This window comes from Talpa occidentalis, unplaced genomic scaffold (assembly GCF_014898055.3).
Source record: "Talpa occidentalis isolate TD23 unplaced genomic scaffold, MPIMG_talOcc4v2.1, whole genome shotgun sequence".
Lineage (NCBI taxonomy): Eukaryota > Metazoa > Chordata > Mammalia > Eulipotyphla > Talpidae > Talpa > Talpa occidentalis.
Window position 1 is genome coordinate 4903401 of NW_026555331.1, and position 17166 is coordinate 4920566.

The window sequence follows — 17166 nt, forward strand, 5'->3', positions numbered from 1 at the left end:
AGAGACACCTTTCAGGTGGGCCCAGCCCCCACGTCCTCTTTCACAGATACACGTGGACTTGGAGTTTCCACATATGTGTCACGTGTGTCTGAGGGCCCCTCTGCCGGAACCACCTTCTCTGCCTGTATTGCCTCAAGCATCTTTCTGGGGAAGCCCCCCAAGATCCCCAGGTCGACAGGGTGTTGGGCCTGTGCCTGAGTCTCCCAGCAACCCGTCCCCAGTCACAGTGTCGGTCCTGGCCACCCCGTCTCGCTTCCTTTCGGGACCAGCCGTGAGCCTTGCGGGCAGGGCCCTGTGGCCAGCGCTGTGCCTGCAGCAGTGTTGGCGTTTGGCAAGCGCAGTGTGAACGGGACGGTGGCTGGGGAGCTGCCTCTGCCTGCCCCGGACGCTGACGCCCCACACGCTGGACACGGTCCCTGGGACGTCACGTTCGTGGGCTGGCCGTGGCCGGCGCTCACGCATCTGTGTCCTCTTGTTTTCGCAGACGTGCTGTGCCCGAGCGTGCGCGTGGAGGGAGATCGCTTCAAGCACACCAACGGGGGCACCCGGGAAATCACAGGTGAGACGCAGCCGCCCGCGGTGCCTGCGCGGGAGCTCTCGGATTCAGGGCTGGCCGCGCCGGCCTCGTCTCACTCCCACCACGCCCCAAAGTCCTGGTCGAGTGAGTTGGACGCTGCAGGAGGCCCTTGTCACGAAAACTGTCCCTGGGGAGGACAGTGACTTCTTTCACTTCGCAGTCAGTGACCGTCCCTTAGGAGACCCTGAATGTCGTGTAGGGACGAGCGAGCCGGGCGGGAGTCAGGGAGTGAGGAAGCGGCTGGCGACGGGCAGGGCCGGCAGCCGTGAATGGGCAGATGCGCCGGAGTGAGGCGAGAAGGGATCAGGGCCGTAAAGTGTGTGTGGATCAGTGGTGGGAGAACAGACTGCAGACCTGGCAGCAGGCGACTCTGTGATGGGGTGCAGGGGCATGTGGGGGTGCTGAGTGGGCTCCCCCCTCACCCAGTCACCCTGGGCAGGGTCCTGGTCATCACTTTAAAGGCACAATCTGAAGCCCCTCCAGGACAGCCCCTGCCCTCACCAGGAGGCCCCAGGTCAGGATCCCCCAGCCCCTCCACAGGGCTCTAGTTGTGGCCAGCGTGGAACACCAAGGGCCTGTCCCCACCCCAGGCCTTGAGGCCACCAGTGGCCCCTGTCCCAGGGGTCCTGCCACTCAGGGTCTTGGGCCTGGGACAGCGGAGCTCAGGTTCAGGCTGCCCCTGCCCCATGAAGTGCCAGCAGCTGCCTCTGCACTTGAGGACGTTTCTAGAACAGGGGACGGCAGTGTCACCTGTGTGCACGCAGGTGCATGTGTGAGCGTTAACCTCCTGGGCTGGGGTTGGGGGAGGTGCACTGTCCTCACCCAGTGACCATCGTAGAAGGCCCGGCTCTGCTGCTCCTGGGGGACTGGCCCAAGGTCAGTATCCACTGCTCCCCAACCACTTCCCTGCCCTTGGCCAGGGGCCACCCAGGGCTGCCTCCTCGGGAGGAGCCCATAGCCAGGGCTGGCGTTCTCTGCTCTCAACCTGGTGTGTGGCTGGAGGCCCCTCCACTGCCAGGATTCTTTGTCCAACTGGCGAGATAAAGGTGACTTTCACCTTCCTCGTGTTGAAACTCAATTACCTGGAAGTGAATCTGTTTAGAGCCGAGTGGCTGTGCGGGGGCGGAGCTGCTGGCCACTCACTGCCCTGTGACCCTGCTTGGCCAGCCTGGTCCGTCGCACCCAGCCTGGAGTGTGGACATGCCCGCGGGACAACTGCTGCCAGTTCATGCAGCACAGAACCCTCACTGCTCCCCACTTTCTCCTGGCGGTGACCAGTGTCCCTCTGCGGCTTCTCCCGAGTTGCTCGTCATCCAGCCGGTGTCAGAGCCGGCAGCAGTGACGGCAGAAACACCTCTACCACCAGCGGTGACGGGCACTCTGGGCGCCCGTTGGGTGCCAGGACACGGGCATGTGTCTCCTCCTTCAGCCCTTACAACGTGATAGTGAGTGGGGGATGCCGGGGTAAGACAGATGAGCCACTTGCCTGAGTTTGTGGCGGAGGGAGGGCGCACCCCCAGGCCATCGGGAGCAGCGAGGACACAGAAAGGAGCCAGGGCTGCATGTCACCCGCTAGCAGCGGTGCCGCCTGTGGCTCCTGCGCTGAGAGCCCCAGTGGGAGCTGTGAACCTGTGTGAGGCTGTGTGGGGGCACCTGTGGGCACACTGAGGGGTTCGTGCTGTTTATTATGGGGGTCCGGGCAGCAGGCAGGGCATGTAAGGGCTGGTGATTCCGAACCACTGTCCTCCCTGCTCTCTGCAAATGGTGCCACAAACGGGGACGACACAAGGACGTGGTGTTTTAGGGATGGGGACATGAATCAGGGCCCCTTTCCACAAAGAGCTCGCCCCAAGCGGAAGCTGACCCCTAGGCGAGCCGGGGGCACGTCTTCCCACTGAAGACCGGGTGTCCTACTGGGTCTGGGGGAGTCTGGCAATGCTGGGTCAGGGTGGACATTGAAGGACAAGGGCGAGAGGAGAGAGCACGGCGGGTGGGCGCCAGCATGGGGTTGCCTGGGCCAGAGGACACCCTGGCAGGCTCCTGAGGCCGCGGCTGAGCTGGCTCTGGGGGCCGGACAATTGCTTCTCTACCCGGCGTGGCCTGCCTCCGAGTCCACCCACCACCCTGTCCTTGTCCTTCCAGCCTCTATTTACTGCAGGCAATTCATCTTCCTCCTTCTGTCTGTCCCGTCTGCCACCTAGTTAACTGCTTGTTATTCAAAGTTGCGTCCTGTGGAAGCCTTTGTTTTTACTCATTGAAACCAGCCATCGTGGAAGCAGAAAGCAGAGCATATGCTTGCTTTTTAAAAACTTCTCTTTAATTCTCCCACGGAGAGCCGCTACGGGCAAGCCAGCTGAAGTGGCAGTTTCCAGGGACAGCTGACAAGCTGTGAAACGGAGGGTTCTCGCCCCCACTCACCACCCCGCACTGGGCACAGGCCCACCTGACCTCCAGCAGGTCCCTGCACGAGAGCCCCCTTGCTGGGCGTGTCCAGGGCCGGGCACCTGCGCTGGGCGCCAGCAGCTGGGAAGCAGCCCCTCTGCCCCTCTGCCCCTCTGCCCTCTGTGCAGATGAGAAAGGAGATTGAGGGGCTGGGAATTTAACCGTCGTCCTGGAGCTGCATGGCCCGGGGCCCTGGGGTGTGCTCTGGTAACATCTTTCCCACTTTCACACCTTATTTTTTTCTTTTCTTTTCTTTTTTTTTTTTAAAGATGTATTTATTTATTTATACACGGACTGGGTACAGTCAGAAGTGCGGGAGGGTGAGAGGATTCACCAGAGCCAGAGGAGGGAACAGAACAGGCAGACTGACGAAATACACTGCTGAGGGGAGCAGCGGGCACGGCAGGAGAGGTCTGCGCGCCATGTGGGACCCTTGCCAGTGGCCGGGGATCGAACCAGCGCTGCCGAGGCTGCAGGCAGCTTCACAGCACAGCTCTCAACTGCTGCGCCATCGGGGGAGGCCCCCTTTTTTTGTCCCCCATGCTCCCCCCCAACACACCTTAATTTTTTTTATCATAAATTTTTAAATTTGTCCGTCGCCGCATGTCGGTGTGCCCCGGGGTTCTGTTTTCACTCCCGTACGTGCACTTGTTCTCTCAGCTGCCACCGAGCCCCGTCAGTGTCTTCTCTCTCCCTCCCCCACCCGTTCCCTGGTAGCCAGAATGTTTCTCATTTTTCACTAAGCCTGGGGTGTGTTTTCGCTGTGCCTCCGCTGCATGCTTTTTATCTGCCAACAGATCTGCGAGGCCCCGTGACATCTGTCTTCCACTCTCTGACTTACTTCACGAAGCGTCATCGTCTCAGCATCCATCCATCCGTTTTGTCTTTTTACCATTTCATCTTTTTACTAACTGAGTAGTGTCCCACCGTGTCTCCCTCACCCCACCCTCTCTCTGAGGGCGTTTAGGCTGGCCCCACTCCTGGGGGGCAGTGCTGCTGTGGACGCAGGGGCGCACGTGACTCTCGGAGCAGAGCTTGCGTGTTTGCGTACCGAGAGGGCTCGTGGCTCCTCCGGGACTGGGCAGGGTCTTTGGCAAAGGCGCCACAGCCTCACAGGGAGCAAGGGGAGGCTCTTTAGCAAATGGTGCTGGGAAACGTGCCGGCCTCCTGCCAAAGAAGTGGAACTGGGTCCACACCTGATGCCTCCCACAGAGAGTAATTCAAAATGGACTAAAGGCGCCCTCCTGCCTACCCTCCTGGGGCAGGAACTGGCTCTGGAGCCCTGTCCCCAGGCAGGGGTTCAGAGGCTAACAAATGGGAGATCTGGCAGGGCCCCCTGTGGGCAGGTGATGAGGGGGCGGCACCTGCCCAGGGGAGCCAGGATTGTGCCAAGGAGTCAGGGGCAGGGGAAGGGAGGGCTTCTGTCCTGCTCCCTCAGCTGCAGTTTCCCACATCTGGGAGCCCTGACTGTGCACAGCTAGAGAGTCCCAGGGGGCTCCCCAGGACACTCCCTGGCTCCTCAGCACATGCTTAGAGGCCTGACCCTGCGTGGCCAGGGCCAGTGCTGGGCTCTGGGGCTGCGGGGACTTGTCACGTGCTGTGAGGCTCTCCTATCAGGGATTTCACAGGGATGTAATCAGAAAGTGCCACTTTCTGATCACAGCAAGGATCAGGGGTGCTGACTAGCCTGGCTTCCCGGAGACACTGGATGAGGTCACCTTCCTGAAGCCTCTCCACAGCCTCCAGGAATTATTGTCTCCATTTTCTTCATTAAGGACCCAGACTCAAAAAAAAAAAAAAATCAGGTGACTTCTTCAACACCACTCTGGGCCTCAGTCCCCTGGGTCGCTGTAGCAAAGCAGTTCTGGACTAAGTGGCTGATAAATGGCAGAAACTGACTCCACAGTTGTGGGCTGAGAGGTCCCAGGTTATGTGGCCATAGACTCCCTGTCTGGAGGGGCCTCTCCCCGGCTGAGACACAGTGGGAGGTCCTCACCTGGCAGGAAGGTCCTCACCTGGCAGGAGGGGTGTGGGAAGTCTTTGGGGTCTCTCTCCTAGGGGCTGCATGAGCTAATCATGGCAGAGGGCCACCTCCTGAGACATTCCCTTAGGGGTGGGGAGCATATTCAGCATGCAGTGTTGAGATAACCTGGCAGCCTCCATCAGCGTCCCCTGCACGGGGTGCATCTTGGGATTTGCTCTGCCGAGCCGGGACTGGCCTGACATCAGCCTCGAGCTCGCTGGACCAGGGCTTCTCTGCTGCATGAAGCACGGCCTTCAGAGTCATGGTCACGCCACTGAATGGGCAGCACGCTCCTCCCAGCCCTGTGGAAGTGGGGGGACTAGGACAGCCAGCTATTGGTGCTAAAACCACAAAAAGTCCCTATTCTACCTGCCCCCTGTGGCACACCTGCGGGGATTGACTTCGTGGGCAGGAGCGCAGTGACTCAGCCAAGGTCACGCCGAGTCAGAGCCTAGAAGACTGACTGGCCCTGACTGCCTGCTCAGGGCTTACTATGGGGCAGTGGACCCACCTGTTTTCGAGGGATGGGTCCGTTCGAGCTCCCCACTTGGCAGGGGAAGAAGTGGAGACCCTGAGGAGTTGAATGAAGCACCCAAGACTGAGTAGGTAGGAGAGCGGGAGCAGGGAGTTGAACCCAGACATTCTCATTCTGCAGCCCTCATCTCTCCAACCTACACTATTATTACCCCAGTTTCACAAAACAGAAACAGCAGAGGTAACACACTTGCTCAGGGCCACGCAGCTGAGTGGGCCTCACCCCATGGGCATCTGCCTGGGGGGTTCAGGGTCTCCTGCTGGGTGCTGGCACACCCCCCTCTGCAGCCTTCCCGGGCCAACGGCCCCTTCAGCTGAGTGTTTCCAAGTCTGTTCTGGGGACCAAGTCTGTGGTTTGGGGGTGGGGTGGGGAGCAGGGTGGAGGTGGTGCCCCTTGGGGGGGCTCTGTCCTCAGCAACCCTGTGCCAGCTGCATCCTGGGCCCGCTTGCGTCACACGTGGTGGAGGCCGGTGCGGAAGCGGGCCCCGCCCCTGGGGATCCCACACTCCAGCTCTGGGGAGGCTGTCTCCTTTGCCTTGGAACATTAAAACGCCCAGTTTAAAGGTGTGCTTTTCTCATCCATAAAGGAGCTTCCTTCCGGATTTATGTTTCCATCTGAGGGGCCAATTACCGGCTACCATTACATGATGGATTCTGCTCATTAGCCTGGGTGCCAAGTGCTATTTAGAAATGAGGTGATGGCAATTCTTAGTCACTTTCCGAGAACTAGAAAGCCTCAGAGTGGCCCGGGGCTGGGCAGGGGTCACCCCCTGAGGTCAGCCGGGGCTTCAATCCCAGCACAGCCACCCCTTGCGGGGACCCTCCCCCAGGCCATGGCAGCCTGGGCGGCCTGGCTGGGGCAGCTTGCCTGGTGCCCTGTGCCCGAGGCCTGCACTGCTGCCCGGCTCAGGGGTGTCGCTTCCAGGCCTGCCTGGCGAGCTTCCGATAATTGTGGGTGAACATGGGTCTTCCCCACACACTCCTGCCCCTCAAGGCTGCACCCCCAGTGCTCACACCTGCCTGTCCAGGGCAGGCTCTCAATAGCCACGTGCTGAGTGAACACTTGGCCTCTGGGGCCAGGGTGCCGTGTAGAAGGCCCTGCGACGTGGTGATGGGGAAGCCATGTAGACTCCATCCTGTTGCTTCCGCTGTGTGATGGATGGAGAGTGGGTGCCCGCGGGCGTCAGGGAGTGCCCACGCACCGGCAGGAACTTGGCGCCACGTGCCGAGCCCGTCCGGCTTTGTGCTCAGGCCTCCTGTCCCTGCTGTGTCTTCCACAGCACTTGGATCAGGGCGGTGCCTAAACATACGTGCTGAGGGCTGCTTGCTCTCCCTGGGCGGGATTTAGAGAGAGAAGATGCTTTCACCCCTGTCCTGGGAACCCTCTCGTTTGTTCCCAGTGGTCCATGGCAGCGCCTGAGTGTTGGACCCTGAGAATCGTCCCAAGGCCCCTGGGCTGGTGTCGCCAGGCAGGTGTGTGAGCTCCGGGGAAGTGGAGTTAGTGAGGCTGGTGCGGGGTGTTTCCCTGCCGGGGCCGTCCATTCCCCGGATGCAAGGTCGAGCCCGTGGATCGCACCCCCAGCCCCCAGCCCAGGCATGTGCCTGGCCCCTCTGAGACCCACAGGATGGCTCGGCCAGCCTCCAGATGGTTGGTCAGTGTGGGAGGAGCGTGTTGGGGAGACGTGCTGGTGTTACCCCAGCTGCGTGCTGAGCGACTCAGGGTCTCGGGTCCCCGCGCTGGCTCTGCGTGGGGGTCTTTGCCTTCACTTCCGAGCAGTCACCAGGTCTGGAGGCCCCTGTGGTTAAGTGACTTGCCCAGAGTCACACATGTTGGATGGGCCGGTCCTACCCCTCGCCAGGCCCCGCGGTCCAGAGTTTCCACGCTCTCCCTTCTCAGGGCCAGGGAAGAGCAAAGCAGTCAGGGCTGTGTCACCAGACGGTTTTCTTCTCTCTGATGTTTTCCTCATTAAGAGGCTGGAACTAAAGCTGCCAGACTCTAACCCAAGCAAAAGCCAAAGGATTTGCGAAAGTGTGGCTGCTGGGGAAGCCAGGCCTCGGTGGCCGCGTGCAAGCCGCGTCGGGGGCCTGGCGGGCGGCCTGCGAGGACTGCTTCCCCCCGCCTGCTGCTGGCCGCGGGACCGGACACCCGCGAGTCTCTGACACCCACCCAGAATCGCCAACGGAAGCTGGACCCCTCTTACCCCGAGTTCTGTTTTCTCCCGAATATGTAACTGAACGTTCCCTCTGCTGAAGTCACTCAAACCCACATCCGCCGCGGGCGCCTTCGGGGGAAACTCACGCGTCTCTCTCTTCTCCCGGGACAGGTTTTGACCTGATGGACCTGTTCAGCGTGCAGGAGGTCGTGGGCAGGAGAGAGTACGGAGCTCGGAGCTCCTATGTCCGCCTGGGCTCCTTCCCTGTGGTACAGAGGACAGAGTGAGTCGCTTTTCCTTCCTGCCGGCCTGGGCAGTGGAGCCAGTCAGCCCGGCTACCCACCACTCAGTGCCTGGGGCGGTCGCCCTGGGACCCTGGCCTGGGCCTGCCTTGGCCACTGTCTCCCTCCCTGGCCGTCCGTCTCCTTCTCTCCCTCCCTGGCCGTCTGTCTCCCTCCCTGGCCGGCCACATGCCATCCCAGCATGCCTGGCGTGGCCTTCCCTGCGTGCCTGGGCTGTGCCAGCTGACCAGACAGTGCTGCGAGTCCACGGCGCCTGGACTGGCCCCCTCTGTGTGAAAGCAGATGCACACCACCCGCCCCCAGCTCGTGGTCCCCAGCGGGGACCAGGTTCAGCATTCCTGGGTGCCTGGACTCACACGGAATCAGGCGCCCCTTGCTCCACGCTCTGGTCACGTCCCCCTGAGCAGGTGCCCCCACCGTGTAGCGCTGTTGGGTGGCTCCTACTGTGAACACTCATCTCAGGTCTGACACCGCCGGGTCTGCGGTCAGGCAAAGGAGGGTGCCAGCATACCTGCCCCCTCTGCTGCTCTCAGCCCCCCATCTAACACTGTATCGTTTTCTGGGTCCTCGGGCTCAGGGCTGGAGAGGCCCGAGCCATCTGGCCCCGTCCTGCCTCTGGGCCTCACGATTGTCCCACGGCTCCCTGGCCTGGCTCCCGTGTCTGTACGGGCGCCCCCCACTCCTGCTCTGACCACACGCCCTTTCTCTCCCACCTGGGGAAGTGAAAACACGTTCTTCTTGCTGCTTTAAAATAACACATGCAGGGCCTCCCTGTGGCCTAGGGGTTAAGTCTCAGTGCTGTCACCACAAAGGGCTGAGTTCGATCCCTGGCCGGCCAGGGAGCTGACCCACGGCAGACCTGTCCTGTCCCCCTGCTGCTCCCCTCAGCAGTGCGTTTCAGAGGCTCGGCCTGTTCTGCTCCCCACTCTGTCTCGGGTGAGTCCTCTCACCCCGCACCTCTGACCTGCACCCTGGTTCTTCTATGCAAAAATAATTTTAAAAAGCACCATTAAACACACACACGTATTTATGTATGTTCGGGGCCAGCCTCCGCTCCTGATGAGCCGTGAGATTCTGGACAAGTTTTCATCCGATTTCTAGTGTCGCAGCCCACATCTCATTGTAACGAGAAGCAAATTAGATGAAAGTTTGTAAAATGCCTTCCAGGGTTAGGCCAGTGAGGACACTGCCCATAGCGAACGTAGCCGCCCTTCTCACTGTGAACAAAGCCGGCGCCCAGGCTCCGGGCCAGGGCCCGCCGCCCCATCAGCCGGTTTCCGTCCTTGTCCCCCCAGGGACGTGTTTCCGCAAGGCCTGCCTGACGAGTACGCCTTCGTCACCACCTTCCGGCTCAGGAAGGCGTCTCGGAAGGAAGACTGGTACATGTGGCAGGTCATTGACCAGTATGGCATCCCGCAGGTACGAGGGGGCCGCCTGGCGGGGGGGCACGGCTTCCGATCCTTCTCGTGGGGTCTGTATCGTTACCAAGCTCCCCACAGGGCCTCTGTGGCAGGGAGGCACGGGGAGCCCCGGGATGGTCACACCCGCACACGGGAGAAGCTGCCTCCCCAGGGCATGGGGTCCCGGGTCTCTCTGGCCAGGATACTGGGACCTCAACGTCCCCGCGTGGGCCAGCTCGTGCCCCGGCACTTGCTCTGCAGGCGCAGGCATGTGGGCGAGGGCTGGTGACTGTGCCAGCCTGGGCTGGGTCGCCCTTCTTTTGCTGAGTCCCTGAGGCCCTGAGCTCTCTGAGCTGTGCTCGTCTCGGCTGTGAAGCAGGTGGCGGACCCCCCGGGGGGCTGCTGAGACTGAGCCTGCGAGCTGCCGGGTGCTCGGCTTTATCCGGGACGCCCCCTCCCAGGCTTGACCCTGAAGGAGGCGCTGAAGCCGGCTCAGCCCCTCGTGTTTGAAGAAGGCGGGAGAACTTGTCAGGGGCACATGGCTGAGTGGGGAGGGGTGGCCAGCGTCAGTCACCAGCACCCCAGGGGGCTGTGAGACAGAGGCTCTGGCTGGCAGGGCCCCTCCCGGGAGGTCATGCGCTGAATGCGTCTTTGGCATCAGGACCCCCTTCCTTTCCCGGAAAGCTGGCTGTGTGCGGACGCCGCCCTTCTGGGGAGGAGCGATGGCGTCTGCACCTGGACTGGGCCCCGGCCACCCGGGAGACGCTTGGGCATGAGCTCACGGGTCCAGTGGGACCAGGCATCGTACGAGCTTCTGGACTTGAATGCTGGGGGCCAGAGCGGGCGGATCACAGCACCTCCCGCCTGGGCCGTCCATTGTCCCCATCACAGCTGTGGTGTCTAGAGCGAGGGGCTGCCCTCGTGGCGGGGCAGAGACGTGGGCTGGGGTAGAGGCGGCCACAAGAGGAGAGGAAGCCCAGGCAGCCGGACCTGTGCCCACCTGCCCAGTGACTTCTCCATAGGCCAGGCCGGGCTGGGGCCCACACATCTCCAGGCCTGGCGGCCGAGCGGCCTGCGCCCTACGTGTGGGCAGAGGAACAAGGAAATCCGCTGTCTGGGGAGCAGCTCAGGTCCATCTGCGGCCACCAGGCCTGCCTCTCCGGTTCTCAGGGTCTGAGGCAGGCTGGGCGCCGGCCATGACATTCCTGTGGGCAGGTCCACACCGCCCCCTCCGTCTGGGGTCTCGGTCCTCATGGCATTTGCAGAGCTGTGTTGGGCCTGCCAGCCCCTCCAGCCAGAGCATTGGGGGTTGAGGCACCGCCAGCGGAGATGAGCCTGCCAGGAAGGGCCTCCAGGTGCCTTTCCAAGTTTCAGTTCCCTAGGTGGCCTTCAGAGGACGAGGACCACCTACTTACCTCGGGCTGAGACCCAGGAGAGACGGGTCCAGGCTGCAGATGAGTTGGGAGCTGAATGGTGTAGCAGCTGCCCCGTCCGCTCTGTCATCACAGACCGAAGGTCTGGACTTTCATACCCATGAGCTCATCGGGTATTTACAGCCGCCCTTGAGAGCTGGCAGTTGCACCATTTGTAATTTGGGGAGATGGAAGGGCCTGGTCTCGGGCCACGTAGGGTGTTGGGGAGGTGATGGGAGGCCAGATATCATACCTTGGCCCATGTCAGGCTTCCTGTTTAAGAGGAGACTCTGGGCGGTGCAGAAACTCCGGGAGGACTATTAGGAGGCTGGTTGTAACCCACACAAGAGACCACACTGTCTCCAACACCAGGCAGGACACGAACTGGGGAGAAACCGAGGATTCTGGATGTATTTTGAAAATGGAACCTGCAGGGTTTGCTGACAGACCTGCGTCCTGGGGCACCTTCCCGAGTCCCCAAGACAGACCTGAAATGGTGCCACCATTATGGGATAGAGGAAAAAGCTAAAAACACAACTGCCGTACGATGTGGCAGTCCCACTTCTGGGAAAAAAATCCCTAAAAGAAAATGGCTTAGCCTGCTGGCCCCTGCCCTGGCTTTGTGGGGGGCCAGAAGAATCTGAGGCCTGAAGGCAAGGCCTAGAGCATGGGGTGCAAAGAGATGGGACCGTAGGAAGTGGGAGACTGTGTCCAGCAATGGGCGCGTTATTTATGTACCAGATAATCGTCAGGTGACGACGGTGATCTGGGTTAGATGATGAAACAGAGTGGCTTGGGCCGAGGCAGTCAGCGGACTTGTGCCTTCCTCTTTGATCCCATGAAGCCTAAGGAGCCCCCGTCCTGTCCGCCCAGGTCTCCATCCGGCTGGACGGCGAGGACAAGGCGGTCGAGTACAACGCCGTGGGCGCGCTGCAGGACGCCGTCAGGGTGGTCTTCCGGGGGCCCACGGTCAGCAGCCTCTTTGACCGCGAGTGGCATAAGATCGCCCTGAGCATCCAGGCCCAGAACGTCTCCCTCTACATCGACTGCGCCCTGGTGCAGACACTGCCCATCGAGGAGCGGGAGAACATTGACATCCAGGGCAAGACCGTGATCGGCAAGCGCCTCTACGACAGCGTGCCCATCGACGTGCGTATCGGCAGGGCCTCCTGAGCCAGGGTCCTGGGGTGGGCAGAGATGGTGAAATCAGACAATAGATGTGGAACCAAATTAAACAAAAGAAATAATGAAATTGAAGGAAAACTCTAAAAATCACTGTTCAGACGCTACCTCACCCCGGCCAGGTGTGCGCATGCTTAAAGCCTGGCAAGGTGCCCAGCTCCCTTCCCGTCCCGGCGTCTTCCTACCTGAGGATAGACTAAGGCATCAGAATGGCGTCCGGGGCCAGGAGGGGAGGGGCTCTCGCAGGCTGGGACTGTCCCCAGTGAACCAAACTCGCTTGCCCAGGCAAGCGAGTGCCGGAGCCCCTGAGGCTCAGCCCCCGGCGCGCTTGGCCAAGACGGAGGCTCCCAGGCCGACTCACCTCTGCCCTTCGTCCTCTCCAGTTTGACCTGCAGCGGGTCGTGATTTACTGCGACTCCCGGCACGCGGAGCTGGAGACCTGCTGTGACATCCCTTCGGGGCCGGTGAGCCAGGGCGCTTGCCTGGGGGGGCTGGGTGGGCAGCAGGGGCGTCTAGGCCTAGGAACGAATAGCAGAGGCTCGGGTCACCCCCTCAGAATGTCCCGGGTCCCGTGTCAGCAGGGAGGGGTGGGAGGGGTCCTGTGAGGGCTGCCGCAGTGGGTGCTGAGGCCCAGCTCTGGGGAGAGAGGCAGCGGCTGCGGGGTAACCAGGAGCGCCTGCCCTCCCTGCGGCCCGCTCTCACGGGGCGCTGGCACCAGGCGGTGGCAGGGATGGCCCCAGGGCCCAGGGCTGCCCAGGTGGTCTTCCTCTCCCGGGACTGCGCCTCTGTCTTGTTCTAGTCTCTCCTTCTCCAACCTCTTCTCCAAACCCCAGGCCCAGGTGCGGCCGGGGCGATAATCTCGGCCCGCTTCCCTGGACCCCAGGGTGGACTCCAGTCCCTGGGCTCCCGGGCCCCGGGTCAGTGAGCGCGTGGTGTGGCCCCTGAAGCCCAGCCCTGAGCCACGGCCTTCCTCCAGTGCCAGGTGACCGTGGTGACGGAGCCCCCGCCCCCGCCCCTGTGGCCCCCCAGCTCCAGCAGCGAGCACATCGGCTTCCTGAAGACCATCAACTGCTCCTGCCCCGCCGGAGAAAAGGTGCCACCTGCAGCGGCTCTGTCCTCCGCGGAGCCCCGGGCTGGGCCGTGTGGGTGCAGTGGCCGCGGGACCTCGGCCTGGAGCTGGAGTGTCTGGCCATGCGGGGACCTGGGGGCCGGGGGGTGGACACCGGATGCCTGAGGCTTCCTGGCCAGGCTTGTGTCATGTCCACTCACACGCGGGTCCAGCCAGATCCGGGCGAGTGGGGTGGGAGGCCGTGGGCTGGGGCTTCCCACACCCTCTCCCTCTCTGTCTGCGGGAGTCTGTCATCAGATGACGCCCGAGTGGGTCAGCCTGGAGTTTCTGACCTTGAAGCGCTGTGGGCACCAGCATCCTGACCTCCACCCACCGGGCACCGAGAGCCCGCGGCCTGGTCTGCTGTTTCTCGGGAGACCGGGGGCCCTTCCGTCAGGGGAGGAGATGTTTCCTGCTATTAGCGCAGAATAAACATGAACAGATACGCAGGCTGAGAAAGGGCTTCTGCTGACCCACAGCCCCAGACCCTGATCGGAGTGGGGTTCCCCCCTTGGGCCCACACAGGAGGTGCCCCGAAACCGGGGGCGGGGCCGGGAGACATGGACAAGCCCGAGAGGCCTGGGTGGAGTTCATCGGCGGGCACACACTCCGAGATGCCCCCAGAGCCGCTTCTCCTAAGTCCGTCTTGGCAGAAGCTCCTCCTCCTCCCTCCGGCTGCCCACTGCATTGCTGGGTGGGTCGCCGGGCACCTGCCTCGGGCAGCCTGTGCCAGGGAGGGTGGCGACACCGTCCTGTCCCGTCCTCGCTCACCTTGGCTTACCCAGAGCAGGTCCTGGCAGGGACCCCTGGAGGGACGTCTGGGGTCAGCAGGCCCCCCTTCCCGCCTCTCTCCTGTTCAGTCACCCCCGGCTCACCTTGGTGTGGCTTGTGGGTCCCCCCCAGCTGCTCCCACTGGAGCAACCCAGCGGGTCCCCAGCTGCCGCGCCCCCTCCCAGGTCTAGCAGGCGAGAGCCTTCTTGGAGGGCCCCCTCCCTCCCCTCTGCCCCCACCCCCTCCTGCCCCCACTGAGCAGCATGCCGGTCTTCTTTCAAGGTACCCCCAAGGGATGCTCTCCTGACACATCAGTGTGTGGGAGCATGTGGGGGGCAGCCTACAGGGGTGAGGATGGGGGGAGTGAAAGTAGGGTGACTGGTTTCTGGGTCTTTCTTCCTTTAGGGTGAAAAGGGCTTGGATGGCCCCGTGGGACTTCCCGGCCCAAAGGTCAGTGCCGAGCTGGCCAGGAGCACCTGGGCCTTGGCCTTGCTCTCTGCAGGGAGGGCGGGACCGGGTGGTGCGCGCTTGTGGGGGACGGACGGGAGGAAGTGACGTTAAGCTTGAACATCTGTCAAACCCGCTAGCCCCGACCTTGGTGACCCCAACACCTGACTCCCTGTGGTCAGCTTGTTCAGTGTCCGTCCTTGAGGCCTCGTGTTCCAGGAACCTGGGGCCTGGCTCCTGAGGCCCTGCTGTTTAGACGTGTGTCCTCTCCGAGGTGCGGGCGGTGGCGTCCGGCCCGGGGTGGGGGACAGCCCCTCCTCTCTCCATGTTTCCCAGGATGGCTGCTCGCTGCTTCGTTCTGGGCTCAGGAAGAGGAGGCCATGCAGGCTGAGGGGCGGGAGGGGGTCACGCTGTCCAGAGGCCACCCCCCCAGTGAAAAGGGGGAGGCAGAGACACTTAGAGGCCCCCACCCCTCTGTCCTCATCCCTGCTCCCCTGCTTCCTGCTCTCCCTCCTGTGGTACTCACCCCTACACTCAGTAGTGCACCCCTCCACGCACCCTGCCGGATGGCCATGATGAACACACACCATCACACACACCTTCACACACACCCAGCATCACACACAGCATCGCACACACCCAGCAGCACACACAGCATCACACACACAGCATCACATACACGGCATCACACACACACGGCATCACACACACCATCACACACACCCATCAGCTCACACACCCAGCACCACACACACACCCCATCGTGCACGCACACAACCGCACCACTGACAGTGCGTCCCTCCCCCGCTGCTGGAGGACCGCAGGCCCAGGGTGCAGGTGGTCCTGGAGAGGGCCGGGGCCTCCCCCTCTCTGGCCCCTGGGCTGTGCCCTCCACCTCAGCCGTGGCGTGGAGGAGAACAGCGCTGTCGGGCTGGGCCGCGCTGCTGGGGGGCGACGTGTCTGTGGTCAACAGGTCGGGGAGGGGCGGGCAGTGAGCTGCCCATGCAGGGACAGAGCTCCGTGCTCTCTACCTGGACATGCGGGGCCAGGGCCTTCGAGGCTCATACCCATACACAGACAGTGACTCTGGGAGCCTGGATGTCTGGCGGTGTTGGGAGCACAGGCTGGCCCTGAGCGGAGGACGGGCCGAGGCCCGAGGCCAGGCGGTCTTCACCCAGGAAGTGGCAGAGCCTGGCTGGGGCCGGCTCGTCGCTCACCTCTGGGCCTAGAAGGCCTCCCCAGAGGCAGCCTGCCGTGCCTCCTTCAGTGCTCCTCTGCCCCCGGGAAGGGAGTGCGGCTCGCTGGGCTCCTGGCAGTGCCCAGAGCAGCCCTCAGAGGGTCTGACCCAGTGCTGTGCTTCCATTCCTCAGGGAGACGCAGGTGCCCCTGGGCTGCTGGGAGCTCCTGGACCCAAGGGAGAGAAGGGAGACATGGTGAGTGGGGCCCTCTCTGTGTGGCGGGCATGGGAGACCTGGACTTTGCCCAGGTTGCCTGGTCAGTTGGGATGGGCTGAGTGCCTGCACCCGGGGGCTGGGGTGTGTCCCCACCACCCTCCAAATGAGGATCCAGCCCCAGTCCATGGGCACAGGCTCTTGACGGGGCCCAGCCGGCTGCTCTCCTTCATCCTGTGCCACCTGCTCCCTCACCCCACTTCTGTGCTTCTAACATGGCAGTCATGATTCTCCAGACTGGTCATTTCTCCCTGTGGCCTCTGCACATGCTCTACTGGATAAATTTTGCTGCCTGACCCTGATTTTCCCCTCACCCAGCCCCTGTCTGTCTGGCTTATATTTTTACCTCATTCAATCTCAACTTGCCTTTGGCTCTGGGACGTCTCAAACCCCAAATCTGGCCACACCTCTGTGGTCCATGCCACTGGCCCCTCAGCTGACCTCCTGATGCCCGGGCTGGGGCTCATCATCAGCTCCCTGGTCCTGGACCAGCACGATGAGCTCATGGAACCTGCAGCTGATGTCGGGCTGCAGTGGGTGGTGTGTTGGGGAAAAGCACCCGGCTACCGAGTCACAGTTCAGAGGAGGTCCTCCTAGTCCAGTGACTGGGAACACGTCCTGCCTCCACTGTCTGCCCTGTTTCCTCATCTGTGGATGAGGGGGTGATGAAATCAACTGTCTGGTAGCTCTCTGGGGAGGCAGTGGGTTACCACATGCAAGAAGTTTGGCACACCTGTGCTCAGTGAGTGCTCCTGTTGCCTTGCTACTTTCTGGCATGGAGAGAAAATAGCCCCATCCTCCAGCGTGTGTTGAGCCATCAGCAGCTCATGTGGTGTCCGATGGACCTCAGGACCTGCCCTTGGCACCCGCCTGTACGAGCTGCTGGCCACAAGAGGGTTCTGACAAATCTCCTCTACCCCATTAGCTAAGTGAGGAGGATAATAATGACTTTGTCTATAAAATGTCTGGCTCAGAGTACATGGTTAGTGAGTGGCTGTTCTCTTCTTCTGTCATTATATTCATTTCTTCTCGGTTCTTAGGGCTCAGGGGGATACCCTAGAACAAGATAAAACCTCTCCTTAGAAGAACTAACCTGGCTAATGTGATTCACTTATACCCTGTGTTGTCAACTACCAACGGCTCATTCTCGAGCTGGTTTGACAGGGACATCGTGCGCATTCTCTCATTACCCCTGGGAACATCTTCTGAATTGTAGTCTTGCCATTTTTCTAATGGGAATGACATCAAATTTTCAAACTTGGATGAGTTGCCCATGAGCACAGAGCCTGCATGAGGCAGAGACTGGACCCTGCATGCTCAGTCTGTGTCCTGTGTGCACCTGCACGCCTTTCTCCCATGCCTGC

General features: G+C 61.9%; 1 protein-coding gene and 1 long non-coding RNA gene across 3 annotated transcripts in view; one reads left to right on the forward strand and one right to left on the reverse strand.

Annotated features, from left to right (window-relative positions):
* COL22A1 (collagen type XXII alpha 1 chain) overlaps positions 1-17166 on the forward strand; it is a 155960-nt gene that overhangs the window by 27931 nt on the left and 110863 nt on the right. For both annotated transcript variants that reach the window (XM_037500558.2, XM_054691957.1), the window contains exons 4-11: positions 485-559; positions 7901-8012; positions 9327-9450; positions 11717-11992; positions 12409-12489; positions 13002-13118; positions 14310-14354; positions 15722-15784. In XM_037500558.2, coding sequence (XP_037356455.1) covers positions 485-559; positions 7901-8012; positions 9327-9450; positions 11717-11992; positions 12409-12489; positions 13002-13118; positions 14310-14354; positions 15722-15784 — 893 coding nt within the window. The remainder of the gene's footprint in view (positions 1-484; positions 560-7900; positions 8013-9326; positions 9451-11716; positions 11993-12408; positions 12490-13001; positions 13119-14309; positions 14355-15721; positions 15785-17166) is intronic.
* LOC119236679 (uncharacterized) overlaps positions 1-17166 on the reverse strand; it is a 119420-nt gene that overhangs the window by 26553 nt on the left and 75701 nt on the right. The window lies entirely within an intron of this gene.